The sequence below is a fragment of the Varroa jacobsoni genome, unplaced genomic scaffold, assembly GCF_002532875.2.
Source record: "Varroa jacobsoni isolate VJ856 unplaced genomic scaffold, vjacob_1.0 scaffold_1203, whole genome shotgun sequence".
Classification (NCBI taxonomy): Eukaryota; Metazoa; Arthropoda; class Arachnida; order Mesostigmata; family Varroidae; genus Varroa; species Varroa jacobsoni.
Genome location: NW_019214105.1, coordinates 27,070 through 42,888, shown reverse-complemented (window position 1 = coordinate 42,888; position 15,819 = coordinate 27,070). Strand labels below are relative to the sequence as shown.

Sequence of the window (15,819 nt, the reverse complement as noted above, 5' to 3'; positions counted from 1 at the left end):
CAAAAAAAAGCTGTTTAAACAGGTTTGTTTCATACCTGATTCGTAGACATTTTTCGTTGATGCGTCAATGTCCGTACTGTGATTACCGACCAAATGGATGATTTCATTGAAACGTCAAAATTTGAATCCAAATGACCTAACACGACTTCTGTTCAGCGCTCAACGACACGACTATCTGTCACGATTGGATTTCATTCGAGACATACGTATTACGTATGGAATTCAACTATTCGTATTACATCTAAGGTTCAATTTATAGGGTCCGCTTTACCGTGGATAAGGCTTCATTTATAAGCTAGGTCATTGGCATTGCCCGGCCTACGAATAACGCCTTATTAGGGCCAAGATGCATGCATGCCGCGGCGCGCTATATTTCTTTAAACAATCAATTAATGAAGTTAACTCAATCAAAAATGTTGCGAATAGAGCCTTGCCAAGCAAAAGATTAGACCCTCTCTACTCACGATGTCAAGACAAATGATTTGCTTGACAAAGATTTTCTTATAGTGGAAACACCCTCCTTAACTAGCATAGTAATAACCAATTACTTATACTGTACATGATTAGTATGATAATAATTTATACGATGAGACCTATAGTCAAGTCAATCGTATATTAGAAAATATTGAAAAAAATACTCTCCAGTAAATTTAAGCAAAAAACAATGTATTGTTTTTCTTCCGAAAGGCACGTCACCTTTTCTCATGTGCTTTACAACGAGTCAGCGCGCATATGAAACGAGTATTAGCCTATCTACAGAGGACACAATGAAGTATGGCAAATGTAGAGTTGAAATTTTTGGTCGAGTACGAAGTCAAGTTTTGTGCCTAAACCGCTAACGTTGCTTGTAGAGTTTTGCTACGTAAAATGCAAATTACTGTTACTTCTCAATAATTTTATTTAAGTTACATTATATTGGTACTATAATAATGCTACAGGCACCATTTCGTTTGTTTGCTACTGACGCATCTGGATTACGAGTGGTGTGCCTCGTAACTTAGCTATATATCGTTTATGAATTAATATAAACTATTATACTGTACCTACATGTATTGACGTTACTATTTTCTAAAAGAGTTAAAATGTACAATGTATCTTTACCATTAACTAGAAAAGCATAATCCTTAGTATAGGAACATCTAGAGTATGCACACCGTAACCTGCCATGCATATCGTTAGCATATTGGCGTTTATTCTGCCGAACGGCCGCGTTTCACAAAACTGCTTTTTAAAAAGACAGATGTCGATCGTAAGCGACTACAATCGAGAATTTCCGCCAAAAATTCATATCGTAACATCTCAATGCTGCTCTTGGAAGAATATAATAACAAAGCACTCCACTGCAGAATGATGACCTTCATACTGGAAGAATAATTTTTCTATTATTTCCTTTACGTACGTACATGTGTTACGTCAGGATGACAAGCATTAAATGCTTGCGAATTTTCGTATATGATACTGCTGTCAAATATTTTTTCAGGCGTTCTTAGGTTTTCTCCTAAGTGATGTTTGGACATATAAAAAAGAATAGATGGATGTAGAAATGTAGAAGTAGTTTTTTGTTACATGTATGTGGACAACAATGGCGTTCTATTGACGTTACCTTTATAGAACCTACCATTTACAGGTGTATTAGCCTGAAGTTTCAAATTCAAGAAAAGCCTAGTCTGGATCCTGGGAGTATGACGAATCGTAGGATCCATAAGACGACGACTAGGGGGCAACATATCATACCGGGCGAAACTGGCAACAAGTTACGAATGCGCATAACAACGACTATGGCCTTAAGTCCATATACTTATCAATCTATATCTGTTCTATGACTTATATTGTTCTGATAGGTGAGGCAAGCAATTTCGACTCGGAAGCTTATTAAAAACAGTATAGCTGTGCTTCTGAATTCGTATGTATTACTCATGTGTATTTTTCGTTTCGCTTCTGAGCAGAACTGTGAAACTTACAAATAAAGACAGTCGTGTCGGTACTGGGCTTGCTGTTATCGGCCACGAAAGCCAATTCGCCAGAGAACTTTCATTGTTTTTGCTACGGTACTCTACAGGAAAAAAGTTTAGGCATGCCCGATTGCTGAGTTACCGATGAAACAGTCCGGGCATCATCGGTATGACCATTAGTATCCGATGCTCACGCGTATCATCACGCCGGTTTTTGGTTCACGAGCCTCAGGCATACATATTTCAGTCAGGCACCACTGAACGACCCAAAGACGGTGTCAAGTCTAAAGAAATAGCCATTTAATATTAAAAAAAAAAAAAAAAACAGAAACCAGCAAACTAGCGTAGCTAAATCGAATTGAGAGATGCACTATGGGATATGCGCGACCTGCATTGTCCGTTCCTTGACTATGCTTGTTCAAACAGTGTAAAACTAGCCGTAATTATTTTTTAACAAAGTCGATCCCGTAAGAGTATTTGCTCATATATGGTAGTTCTACGGTAATACGGTGAATTCATCCCACCCGACTAGAATAAAATCAAATTTACGTAGAAGAACCTCTGCTCGGTCCGTACATGTTTGTTACTATGAAGTCAATTCTTGAGATTCACTGTTCTTTCTTCAACGATTAGTCTATTAAGGGCTAAAAAAAGACGTTAACATGCGAATACTAGCGAAACAACCTAGGGAAATAACATGAGCAGACTGCTAAAACACAGTTAACCTGTTTACTGTATTGTGCGATGCGGAAGACTTGAAGTACCGATTAGGCGTCAAAATTGCGCTTGATCTATACGTCATCGAAACTATAGCAGAAAACTCTGGGAAGAAAGTACTATTGTTGAATTGGCGATAAAACTCTCGTTGGAGATCTTCTACCATGAAAATATCGAAACCCAGAATATCCGTACAGGCACAATCGTAGTATTCGTCTATAGTATTGACCACTGGCATAGCATTGCCGGATCCATGGACTCAGATGGAGCTGTACATGTATTCACAGGGACGATTCAATGATACGATGATATGACATGATACAACAAGCAGGCCGAGTTAAATGTATTGAGTCTTTTGCGTGCAGTACTTGAACATTGCTTTAGAAAACTCGCTCCCACCAACATGAAGCATAATGTACGTTCGAATTCCAACCTAGACCACTAGTTGTTTCTAAGTTCAATAGATGACGCGGCCGGGTTCGTAATTATCATTTTATTGAAAATCTCATTTCACGCGTGATCAGCCAGCTTTCAAATCCTAGAACATACAGGTCGAAGAGGTCAAATCAGTAATAGTTAATCTCTTGATCATCGTATCTAACTAGAGGAACCCGGAAAAAAATAAATATTCGGCCGTGCAGGCGACGTATCAAACCTAACACGATTAATGTCTACTCATTCACGCGCCCAGTAAGTAATGATCCAAATAAGGCTGAGCAATGCTGCAACAGAACGCGGCACCTTCGCTTAGGTCGTTTTCCTTGTTATAACTGTTGATGGTGATGTATGTTATAAGAACGATAAGGCAAATAATGTTAGAACGCTTCCGGTCAGAACGCTACCTGTCCGACAGAATTCGTCTTGCAGACAGTTCGGTTCGTGAACCAGCGGCAATGGTTCACAAAGCGCTCCTTTGCTTAACTCGATGTCACAATTCAAGTTACTTAACCATTCCTCCAGTGGCCGAAGTCGAGTTCTGGTGAAAAACGTAAAAATAATATATACTATACAATGTACGAAATACAGAAAAGCAAGACACGCCTATAGAAGAAATGCCTCCAAAACATCTGTTTACTTCCTGTTTACCCTTCTCTTCACTGACTTCTAACAAGGAATACAATGATACTAAACTAGCATTAATCTGTTTCCAGTTTTTCGTTTGGTCTGCCGTGCACGAACAGAAAATGGATATTAATTCTATCGTGTGCACAACGCGAATACCAAGGCGTAATCGTCCTTGCCTATCTAACGTCTCTTATTGCGGAATACGTATCTGAAGCTTTCATTCAACCAAGGCTAGGAACCTACTTTTTGGCTAGACTATACAGAGCTGAGCGCAAAGCGTAATGAATAAAATTTTTGCCTTATTGTACAAACCAAACTCAGCGCAAGCCATCTTTTATTGATCTGTCTGTCTGTCTGACGACAGTCCGAGATTTAAACGAGCGCCTTCATCGATCAAGATAACCATTTAAAAGGACCAGATACGGGAAGCCCCGCAGAAATTCTCCTTACGACTACTATCTGTCACTAAAAACTGCATAACAGTAATAATTTTTTCACACTGAAGCGATGAAGCTACTATTGTATATACATCTCGTGTAATAGTGTGTAATAGTGGGAGGCACTGTGGCAAGTGCTTGTTTTTTCGCGAGACAGTGGTTCCGTATGCCACGGCATACGCGCGCTTGTACTATTTTATTTTACGAATTATCGACACGAACAGAACATAATAATAATATTAATAATAATAAACAATAATTTGTAATAATAAGTATATTTCTTTGGGAATACCAAATGTGTTTTTAAATCTGCTACTATTTTAAAACAATAGCACACTTTCGAGAATTTAATGCTACGCACAGTTTACACGGTCCTTAACTTACCGTTCATTATCTAACATAACAGTGAAATTTATTCTGGCCTAAACTTTGCTAATGCCACTATAGCACACCAATCACCACAACTGCAAGAACTTCGGTTTCATTCTAACATATAAGATTTTTCTAACCATTTTTCCACACATGATCTGGTTTTGTTGTTTTCGCTATGTGTAAAGTTAGCGACCTTCAAGCCTCGTTGAAACTGGCCGTATGCCGATCTATTCTTCTAGATTTACCATTATAGACATTAGAAGCAGACCTACTTTTGCTGCACCCGTTATCCTATAATAGGTTAGACCACACAGCCAAATCGTTGGCCAAGGTAACATTCCCAACTGGTCAGTACTTATCCACTGATTGTTTGTTAAACAACAGAAATACTCTACTCTTAACTTAATAAACATTGACCAGTACAACAGTCTTTTAAACTAAATCTCGTTTTCTGATACGCCTTTTGCACTAATAGTACAAAAACTATTTCCATGTTCTATCCCGCAGCGCTGATGTTGTGTTGGAGTTTTTTTTCGTTTAATTCCGGCAGTCGGTTTCCAGTACTCTAGAATGCTGGACATGAAAATGCACCCGAGTGCAGTACAACACATATACAGAACTGAAAAGACGGAATAATGTATTGACCGAACTGTCCGTATCTATATACAGATATTTGTATATATAAATATAGCCCTTGTAGAGCTGATGGCTCCTACGTACAGCAGTCATTGCATAAAAACTGACTAAAAAACAACAACAACGACGTAAAAACCGTGGCCTAAGTATCTTCGAAATAAGAACAGGTTTGGAAGGTTATGTTTATAATATTAGCAGACAAGTAGGCACATAAGTCGTGGAGTAAGAGTGTGCTAAATAGCCCTGCTATTTTATAGGGTGTCGTATAGCGCCTGTTGCTATAACATTCTCACACGACACAGACGTCGCCTCCAAAATGAAGTAACGCTGTTTGGGGTTGGAGTGCAATAGCAGCGGTGTGAGAAATAATTCGTACTGGTCGCGTGTACAACCCAGGTAAGAACGATGACGCGCGACATATCTGAACAGAATACGAGATGCAATAGCAATACGATTTTTTAGTTATTAGTAGTACTGTTGATAACACTCAGATGTTAGTGATACCATTGTTCTACCTGTGTTTAATAACAATTAGGGTATTTACAGAAAGTTATGAAGGCTTTAGGTGTGAGCAGCTTGTTAGGCCATTTTCGGGTGCGAAATTCGAAGTACTTATTTTCTACGATAAGCGCCTCTGATAATGCTTTAAGTGACGAGGTTGTCCTTTAACTATAGGGTATCATGAAATAAAAATTTGACTTAGCGATCAAAGCCAACACTAAATCGATCAAAAACACGATGGTATGCGGCGTATATACCATATATATATATGGTAGCCTATTGTGTATGCTTTCGCCACTGGACCACCTACAATGACATTTTTTCAGGAACTGTTGCTACTTGTTCAATTGGAACCCAGACAATGACGCAGCATACCCTTCGAAGTAAACATGTTAGCTCGTTAACTGAAGATGCGATTTATTATAGAGTTTATTCGTAAATTTATTGAACTTAAAAAATCCCAAATCATAGTTGTTGCATATGCGATACCCACATCTCAATCGCTTAAAACAAACGAACCGGTGTTCCTCCTAAGATCCTTAGGAATCTCCCGATTCTTATGAATCCGTACTCATGCTTCAATAGCGGCGATTAGAATAATTTTGTTTTTTATCTATTGATTTTTATTTTTTTTATTCAAACAGATTAGGACAGCGGATGCAGAGAATTCGTCCGGGAAAGTGGATCAGCTACGTTTACTGCAGCTACATAATAGCTGAGGGACGGGGAGTTAACGCAAAGGTCGATTTCGAAAAATAATGCCGAACGACTTAATGCGGTCGAGTGGTAGCGAATCGAATGATAGAAGGAAAATTGATAGGAGAAACATTGTCCGTTGCTATGAATAGGTCGCCCTGTTTGCTGACCGCTTTCTTGGATTTGAACGAGTTCTTGTGGTTACTGCTAAAATAGCCATTGACTAAGCTGACTTCTTGACATTATTACCGTAGATAGAACATGGTATCTACGTTGAATTACCGCTCGGCATTGCGGTTTTTCACGGATCAATATCCCTTAACATACTGCTGTACCACAAAGTCGCATTATTTTTAATCGACCAGAGCCTCTCTTTTGAATCCATTTTTACATTTAATCCGTTGGTATACTCTGCGCACATATTACTGTGTCCGTCAGTAAAAACCTCGCTCATGCCTCAATATGATCACATACTCATACATACCCATTATTATGCCAAATTCTTATTCATTTGTGTATATACTGGCATAACCTTACAAGTATAATGAAACCTAGCGATATTTCTCTACGATATTCTGTTGTACGCCAGACACTGTATAGACAGGCGCATATGCATGCGTTTGTCTTACGCCTTGGTTAGCCGGTCGTCTGCATGTCCTCATCGAATATCCGGACGGGCGCTTTAGCTGTCCGAGTTAAGCAACTCTGTCTCTGACAATCTCAGTGAATAATTGTCTAGGCCGTCGTTATACGTTTGTTGTTAGACTCGAGTATTACAGAGAGAAGCGGGCGCAACTAAAATCTCATTCACGATCAGTTTGATTGATCAAAAACTAACTGCAATGAAGGGTCCTATGACGTCGGTGCAATGTTCTTTGGGGTTGTTTTTGCCTGAAGAAACCGTGATACACTGCTACAAGCTGACGTGCCAAATTCTATCTCCGAGTACATCTCGAACCTGCGCTTAATCACGGACGATTGGTTTCGCAAAGTCAATTAGAACGGCGAATGTGAACAGAAGTGCTCTCTCTATGAATTCTAGCGTTGTGAGAAAACCATACGCAACGAATAGGAAGCGAGCAGGCCTACACTACAAACGCGGCTGTAAAATGCGGCGTAATTGCCATACCTGCGTTACATATGATTTAATGGTGTGGACTATAAGGATGTGTGTTTGGGCGTTGTTTTATTCTACAGTATTGTAAATACAGTACGCATGAAATCAGAAACTCTCTTATATGATACAATCTAATATACCTATTGCTGTGGGGATCAGTAGTAAATTTTATCCAAGTAGAAAACCTTCCCGCTACTTCGTTTTCGAGTCCATTAAATCTGCTTAGGGACACTATCCTTATTATAAAGTCCGACCCCCAACGCCAAGTGTCTAGTTGTCTAATAAAAGTAGTTTTGTGCTTATTTTCAGAATACGTTTTAAAACAGGCAAGTCAACATTAAATGCTCAAACAATGGCATCAGTTGTTGAACTCAGATCACACGTGCGTACCAAAACAGGGATCAGGATGCGTAGCTGCCTCTTGATGGCGTTACTGGTGGCCGCTACCAAGGCAAATTTTTTGGATAGTGAGAGTAGGAACAAAAGTGCTCTTCAATTTCTTTGCCTAAACAAGAAACAAGATTTTTTCATGTGTTCCTCGAAGTCGCAATGCATTAACAAAAAGGCGGTCTGTGATGGTGGCAAGGACTGTTCGGATAACTCGGACGAGGAGGCGTGTCGTTGCGTTAACCGGAGCGATTGCCCCATGAGGCAAAAATGCCAGAAAAACTTAGACTTGGCCCGATCAGAGTGTATTGACGACGTGCAGTGCCCCACGGGGAAGCAATTCAACGGCGAGCAATGCGAAGATATTGATGAGTGCCAAGTAGAGAAAAACATTTGCCCAAACAATAGCTCGTGTGTGAATTTCGAGGGCGGATACACCTGCATACATTGTCCCAAAGGCTACAAACCATACATGCATGACTGGCGAGACTTCATCTCTGCGAACAATTCGTTCAGTGAGCCACACGACGTTCTACGTGGTCTGTACTTGTGTGGCGATGACAATGAATGCTCGAATGCAGATCAGTGTAGAGAGATTTCTGGGAACATATATGACCAAACGAGGAAAACGTATTGCGTAAACCAGGTGGGAAATTTCTCTTGTGAATGTCCGCCAAACCATGCGCGTGTATACACTGAATACAGTGATGGAAGCGCAGACGATGTATGCCGCGCGATAGGCGATGTCCCACAAATAGCAATCGCTGAAAACTATTCTATCAGCCTGTATGATCTTCGTAGCAGAAAGCAGCTGAAGAAAATCCCGTACGTATGCTACCGTATATGATATACATGTAGATCATGCATCTATACATAGGGTGTACGTGTTGTTCACTATAAACCCCTTTGTCACCCTGAGTAGTTTAAATGCTTTTGAGTTTTTTCCACAATATATAACATAGGAAGTATATACTTTTGTTATTAGTATATTATATATCTCTATTAATAAGATTATTTATGTACACGTATCTGCACTCACGTTGTTACAGAGTGAAAGAGCAGGTGGTGGATATTGTCGCCTTCAGAGAAACAATATTCTACGCCTATCCAGAACAAATTTGGGAGTATCATATGGCTAGCGAGTCACATGTACTCCTTCTTGACTTCAGCAAGAATGCAGAATTCAGCAGTGAAATTAAGCAGCTTGCCCTAGACTGGGAGAATCTCCGAATTTACTGTTTGACGGGTGATGCTGTGGTCATCGTAAATCTTTCCGGTGAAGGCGGAAAGCTCTTTGAGCATCGAGGAAACATCTCTTCATTAATAGTTGACCCCAATGCGCGATACCTGTTCTATTGCGAACACGGTTTCGTGAAACGGGCTCACCTCGACGGAAATGTGTCCAGCCCTTCTATTATTTTCCAGGCTATTCCTAGCGTTAATGATTTCCGATACAATAACGAAGAAACATTAGCTCTCGACCCAAACCTACAATATTTGTATTACATCTACAACCGTGTCCTCTATACCTTCGATTATAAAGGCGAGTACGCTGTGGTGCTCACTACGCAGGCTCCATACATTCGCCTGGAGCCGTTTGAGAATCGCCTGTATGCCATATACCAGTCAGGCGTAAAAGGACTTGTCAGCATGCCCCGCATCGGCTACTCAGTGGGAAATTTGGAAAATGGAGCCAGTGTGATAGTATTCTATGAGAGCGCCCCACATGCCATATTCGTTATGCATAGCTCTAAACAACCATCGGGATCTTCTAATAGGCCCTGTACAAAGGATGAGCATGTGTGTAGCGAAATGAGCTGGTGCTTTCCTCTACCATCGGAAATTACGCCCAGTTACCGTTGCTTGTGCGACCCTGCTAATGAGTCAGGAACAGGAGACCAGCATAACACAAAAAACAAGCGTAATTGTATCCCGCTAGAACTTCACCAACTGCGGCCTAAAATTACTTCGGATCCTGATGACCTCGTTTCGGCTTCTATCAGTCTAGCAGTATCCTCTCACTTCGTTAAAGTTCCTAGCTGGGGTCGACCGTTTCACGTTAACCTCATAAACATTTTTACATTCCTAGCAGTTTTCGTCATTGGCAGATTATTTGAATGATGCAACTCTGGGTTATTACTACAGAGATAGCAATGACGAAGATTATTGTTACTATATTTTTTTCTTTAGCGTTGCTAACGTAAAACAGACGGAAACACGATTCTGCTGACTGCTATCGTTGGATTCGTCACTACATTACTATTCGTCGATTTCCTTAGTGTCCGCACACAGAAGAAAATCGCGGAATGGACAACGTCTACCAACGAATATACGAATTTATATAATGCATAAAGACAAAAATAAAAAGATAGACAGAAATGAAATTATGTAACTGTTGTTGCGGGAGAAAGTAGCAGACGCCGGTAAACGCAAAGCAGACCCATTGTTTGTAGCGTGGCTTTGCCATCTCCTACCACGATAGACATAGTAGTGATCTAAGCATATTTATGTTGTACATACAAACGACGCAGTATCATGTAAATACTTCATACTACTACATTGGTATAATGGCGTATTATTGACATATTACCATTATTATTATTATGACTAGTAGTCACAATGGGGCTGAACTGAGTAAATCGGAGAAATGGGCACATCAAGTGTCGAGAAAAGTTAAAGAAAAGGACTATACGAAGATTATTATCAGTGCGATGCTTCCTATTTAGATAATGGAGGTGCTTGCTATAACGGGGGGATTTATTTTTATGATATCGCCAACATTATCTTTGCTATTATAAAGTCAATATGACGGGCAATATGGGAAGTTGACTGTTTATGTTGCTCTGAATACGACTGTAGTAATGCAGTACTATATTAAACTTATGTTGGTTGTGCATGGTATAACGTGTAGAGATATGAAGTTTCGTTAAGTTACCGGAGATTCCTAAAAACAAATTCTATGATACATTACTTTTCTAGTAAATCTAAAAAGCTACTAGTAGAACATGATGATAGGTCCAGTAACGCAGAGGAACTGTTAAGGAATTTGTGTCACTAATGAGACGACGCCATGATTTTGCAGCTATTTTATTATGAATCCACGAAACCTCTTCGACTTTAATACGCGACAAATATCAATAAAATCAAACGTCTCCACTAGTACTACAATAAAGATACATGTTTTTCATATCAGCTCGATTTATTGCGCCTCATTTGCATCCGAAAACTTCCACCTTAACAGGTTTTTAAAAGAGTTCTTCATTATCTGAGCTCCAATAAATAATGCTGATACGTTACCAATTTCCGATGCCTAGGCATCTCACCAGAGTGACCATTTTTTATTTCAACCTTTTTATGAAAAAAGTGCACCAATCGAAAATGTGGTGCCAAATATAACATAACTGACGTCTAATACCGATTTGTGTGATAATGGTAATTTGACTACGAAAAAAGTCAAGCATGTCAGTACTCCCTTGAATTGGCTTACGAGGCTTAGGTGGTCAGCCGAGGACACCCAGGCCAATTACTGGGCAAATAGCTTTTCTAAGTCCTCTTCCATAGTCTTTCAGGTCCATGGCCGGTCAATGCGATGAATAGATGCAATAAGACGACATTGTATAATCAAATAAGTTAGGATGACGGATTTGGATTGTTATATGTGTATTTTAGTTACTGACCACACATTCCTTCGGGCAACTTCTATCAAACTAACTATCAAACACAAACAATAAACCTGCCAGATCTTTTCAATTGTCACATGATTCTAATAAAGTTATGCTTACGAGCGGATTTGTAGTTGTCCCGTATCGCTTGACTGGCTCGCCTTCCTTGTTAATAAGGAACTTCGTAAAGTTCCACTTGATTGCGCTGAAAATACGATGAAATTATTTTATTTTTATTTATTTTTATAATTATTATTTTATTTAATTTCATCGAATAAAAAATATAAAATAAAATATAAATTCGATAAGAAAATATCAATTGGACATTTTTCGATAAAGTGTGCGCTAAACTCACAAAGTATATCGATTCAAGTGATGGCTATTTGAACAACTGTGCAGTGCTTCTATGTATTTAGAATCTACATGTGGTCCGAGTACAGCCAGTTATGCTAGTACAAAAGAACAATTCTTGACAGCCGCTTAATCTTATTAATACCCCTATAAAGTTCTAATACCCATTCGTCGTTAGCTATGCCTGAGAATTTTAACAGTAGTTGTATCCCTATCAAACACAAGCCAGAATCTGCCAGAAGACGGGCAACACCTTTTCCGCGGGGATACTGAGTTGATGCAAGTCTACCCTACAGAATATAAATAACTACTTACTTGACCAAAAATCCGGGCTGCTTCATCTTAAGGTATTTCCACAAAGGGTGAGCGTCTTCGCCGTTAACGTTGATCTTAGCAAACATGTCAAACTTTCCCTCGCTTTTACCTTTAGTAGTCCAATTATTTTGTCATAATCGTTACTACATATACTCAGTTGTGCAAATTGCTCTTCGTTTTATCGCCGGCTAAAGTTTCTCTAGGAAGGCATTTCATCAGGTTTGTTAGTGTATAAAATACTATACTTATATTGCAGATATTCCTTTGCATACAACGACTCAATTCACAAACACTTATTGTATCGTATTCTTGATCGGCTATAAAAAAGCCTACCAGGTAAACAATTCAACCAGACATTCATCTATAACCAACAGCTTCAAAACAAGTTTTCAAAGAAGATACAGTTAGTAGAACTTTAATGACAGGTTGGGTTTTTAAAAATGATAACATACATTCGTATTTATGATATACATTTGAAGTAACCCTGAATATATTTCAAAACAAAAGAGTTTGCATATGGCACAATTGGACATCCACAAGTTACGTTTACAACTTCTGATTAGAAATACTTTTCTTTTGCATAGCAAAGAACTGGAAAAAGAATTAACAAATATAAATAAAAAAACATAATACATTAACTAAAGAAGCATAATAAAATTAAATATAATACTATGGACTGTAGAACTAAGGTTATTACTCAATAAGATTGCTTACCCTGCACGAATCGCTTGATGTCCTCATTAGAGCCCGGTTCTTGATTTCCAAATTGGTTGCATGGAAACGCTAAAATGCGAAGTCCGTTCGAATCCGCATGCTTCTGGCTGAGTGCAACTAATTCGCGATAGTTGCGGTTAGTTAAGCCTCATTTGGTGGCGACGTTGACAATGATGCAAACGAAGCCTCTAAAATATCATATCAGAAAAAGACAACACAAAAAGGGGTTGTCAAGTATTCTCGTACTGAAATTAACGGCCACTTTTGAAAGGCAGTGCCATTATGGGTGCAAATGTTAGCCGAAGGTATGGTATATTTAAGACTCAAATAAATTATATATACTGGGTTCTGCGATAGATTCAAGCAATATATCCTATATAACGGTTTCAGACCACTCATAAGTTAATTTTTGCTCATCAAAAGGGACTTCAAATGGCCTTAATAACAGCCAAGCCGTAAGCCAAAACAAACAACAAACTTTATTATAATAGACTTTAAATACCAGCATCTTCGAGGTACTGTAACTGTTTTAGAAACAAGACTACGATGCAAAGAAAAACTAACCGAAATATAGTTTCGCGCTTACTTGTATCTTGCGAGGCTTACGTCGTTGCCATCAATGTCGAGGGCATTAAATTCATATATCGAGTTTGCTTGCTTCCAATTCGATTCCTTCGGATCAAAACGGATCTTTTAGGAACCTTATAATACTAAATCAGTAGCAGTATAGGCCAACCGATCTGGTTGTAAATGTACTAACGCTATCATTATTCGAAGATGTATCGACCCTTATGATCTTTATATGAGATGTGACAAATATTTACAATGGAGATAAAGTCTGTTTCTAAAAGAAGTAAAACTTGCAATCGTGACAAATTGTATGCGCCTTCTTAAGTGATTACGGGGAACAAGTTACTAACTGCTATCGATGTGTTAAAACAGTCGCAAAAGTGTGACTAGGATTTATTATATCGCTTGACTTTAGTATCACCGCATATGTTAGCAGCGCCCTGCATTAAACAAGAAGGTTGTAGTTTTACTATGATAAAAAGAAATTAGGAGGTAGACTTGCCCACGGTACAGATTTTTGTCGCGTGTAAGGGCTACAACAGCACCATACAACAGCCCAGCTGTTAACAGCTAGTAGCGAGAATGCAATAAAAAGACTGATGAATGTATCTGTTAACCTGCTATAAACTTTCTATAAAAAATAATGCTCATAGATGTAGATTCAATGGAAAAATAACTGTATATTACAAAATTGACAGAAGTATTGAGTAATAACTATAATTAATATAATAAATAAAATTTCACTTACCGACATGTTTTTTGCAGCTAAAACAGAAAACAATACAGTCATTAGACGAGAATTTTAATTTGTATTTTCCTTAAATTTCGAATACGTCTAAAAAAAAAGTCAAGAAACTTTGTCGAGGCAGCAATTCGGAATTAACACAAACGACTATTATTCACAGCGACACGCGTAGCTTAAGCCAATATAATTCACGGTCTAATTGCTATTAAGTCGAAGAATTGAACTTGTGTGCCTTAATTATAAAAGTAGTAAATTTCTCAAATACAATTTAGAATGTAAAGAGTAAGTCTAGTCAATTTTAAAACAGTTAAAATTTATTTTGGATTTTCATTAGTCAATCAAAGAAAGCTTTGAAACTTATACTTATTCGTTTTAGGTTCCTTTGGGCATAATTTAGGTACATGATCTATCGTCAACTTGCTTATTTCTGAGCTGCCTAACGACGTTGTGACTATCAACCGAAGCAAAACACCTCACGAGAAGCAGCGTTGTTGTGTGGTCACTTGAGCTATTAAAGATCCGTCCCTCAAATACTGGGTAGCTAATGTCACCAGTTCAGTTGTAACATATTCTCATCGGAACGGCTTAAAAAAAAGCCTACTTTTGATTTTGATCGGTATTCATTGGTTGATCAGTAAGAGCAGGAACGAACAGCGAATTTTCTGAGGGATTCTCAAGGCCGTTATAAACAAATTAGGAACTGATCACTTATTAGATCCTATTTTCCGGAATTTATAGCCAAATGGAATAATTATACATACTCGATTATTGCATTCCTCATAAGCTAGCAAGTTATGATGATGTTTCACCCAGTTAATAATAACTCTAAGCCTATCTGCGTCGTTAGTCTCCAAGGCCAATGCGCAACGATGTTGTGCGAAAATGTCCTGTTTACGGCGACGTGCGGTGGAAAACTATAGATGGAGTGGGTCATAACAAATCAATTTGGCTTTTAGGACGCATGGTTGGATGCGATTCATTCGCAGCTAGTAAATACGCACATGAGGCCAACAGTAAGATAACTTCCTATTGTACTAACTGATTGGCTCAGGTGGGCAGAAGACCTTACATGGAACTGAAAGATATGCTTCGAGTTTTATGTCTAGTGCTGCCTTATTTCCGAAGCATAGCTTCTGACGACCGGTTCGTAGCCTGAAATTAAGTCTACGCCTGGTTTTGAACCTAAACCACCGAGTGTCTGTATTTCAGTAGCGCATAAGTTACTGGGCACTATCATATTGAGTGTTAGTAAAATTCGCCTTGTCTCACCTCGATTGGTTGATTTTCAGCTCCTCTTCTACACCTCTTATGACTACGAATTGTTCCGTCTTTGTTTCTACTTTGTTTACTCACGGTAACAGACGAATCATTTCTCTTTTCATGGGCGATCTTTGTGCGCACTTCACTCGCCACACAGACTACCCTTCCCGTCGAGTTTCACAAATTCTATAATCTAGAAACGCTGCGTTAAATGCAAACTGGGTCGCTGATAACAACATATGTAGGTATAGGTTGCAGATAATTAGCGGGCAACTTTCTGTCAGATTTCTAACGTTCAATAATGACATGTACACTGCCTTCT

General features: G+C 38.8%; 2 protein-coding genes across 9 annotated transcripts in view; one reads left to right on the top strand and one right to left on the bottom strand.

Moving 5' to 3' along the window:
• LOC111267628 (uncharacterized) overlaps positions 1-11,078 on the top strand; it is a 41,414-nt gene extending 30,336 nt beyond the window's left edge. For 7 of the 8 annotated variants that reach the window (XM_022845966.2, XM_022845961.2, XM_086971379.1 and 4 more), the window contains 2 exons: positions 7,803-8,705; positions 8,930-11,078. In XM_022845966.2, the coding sequence (XP_022701701.1) occupies positions 7,846-8,705; positions 8,930-10,001 (1,932 nt within the window). In that variant the 5' untranslated portion in view covers positions 7,803-7,845 and the 3' untranslated portion in view covers positions 10,002-11,078. Of the gene's footprint in view, positions 1-5,436; positions 5,576-7,802; positions 8,706-8,929 lie in introns of all 8 variants that reach the window. The other variant, XM_086971381.1, reaches the window with a different exon arrangement.
• On the bottom strand, positions 11,061-15,642 carry LOC111267630 (phospholipid hydroperoxide glutathione peroxidase GPX4-like). The gene is made up of 7 exons (XM_022845971.2): positions 15,507-15,642; positions 14,241-14,257; positions 13,509-13,594; positions 12,923-13,110; positions 12,209-12,317; positions 11,663-11,747; positions 11,061-11,442 (listed from the first exon to the last, which is right to left on the bottom strand). The coding sequence occupies exons 2-7, from the start codon at positions 14,244-14,246 to the stop codon at positions 11,404-11,406; spliced, it is 513 nt and encodes a 170-aa protein (XP_022701706.1). The 5' UTR covers positions 14,247-14,257; positions 15,507-15,642; the 3' UTR covers positions 11,061-11,403.
• Positions 15,643-15,819: the final 177 nt, after the last annotated feature.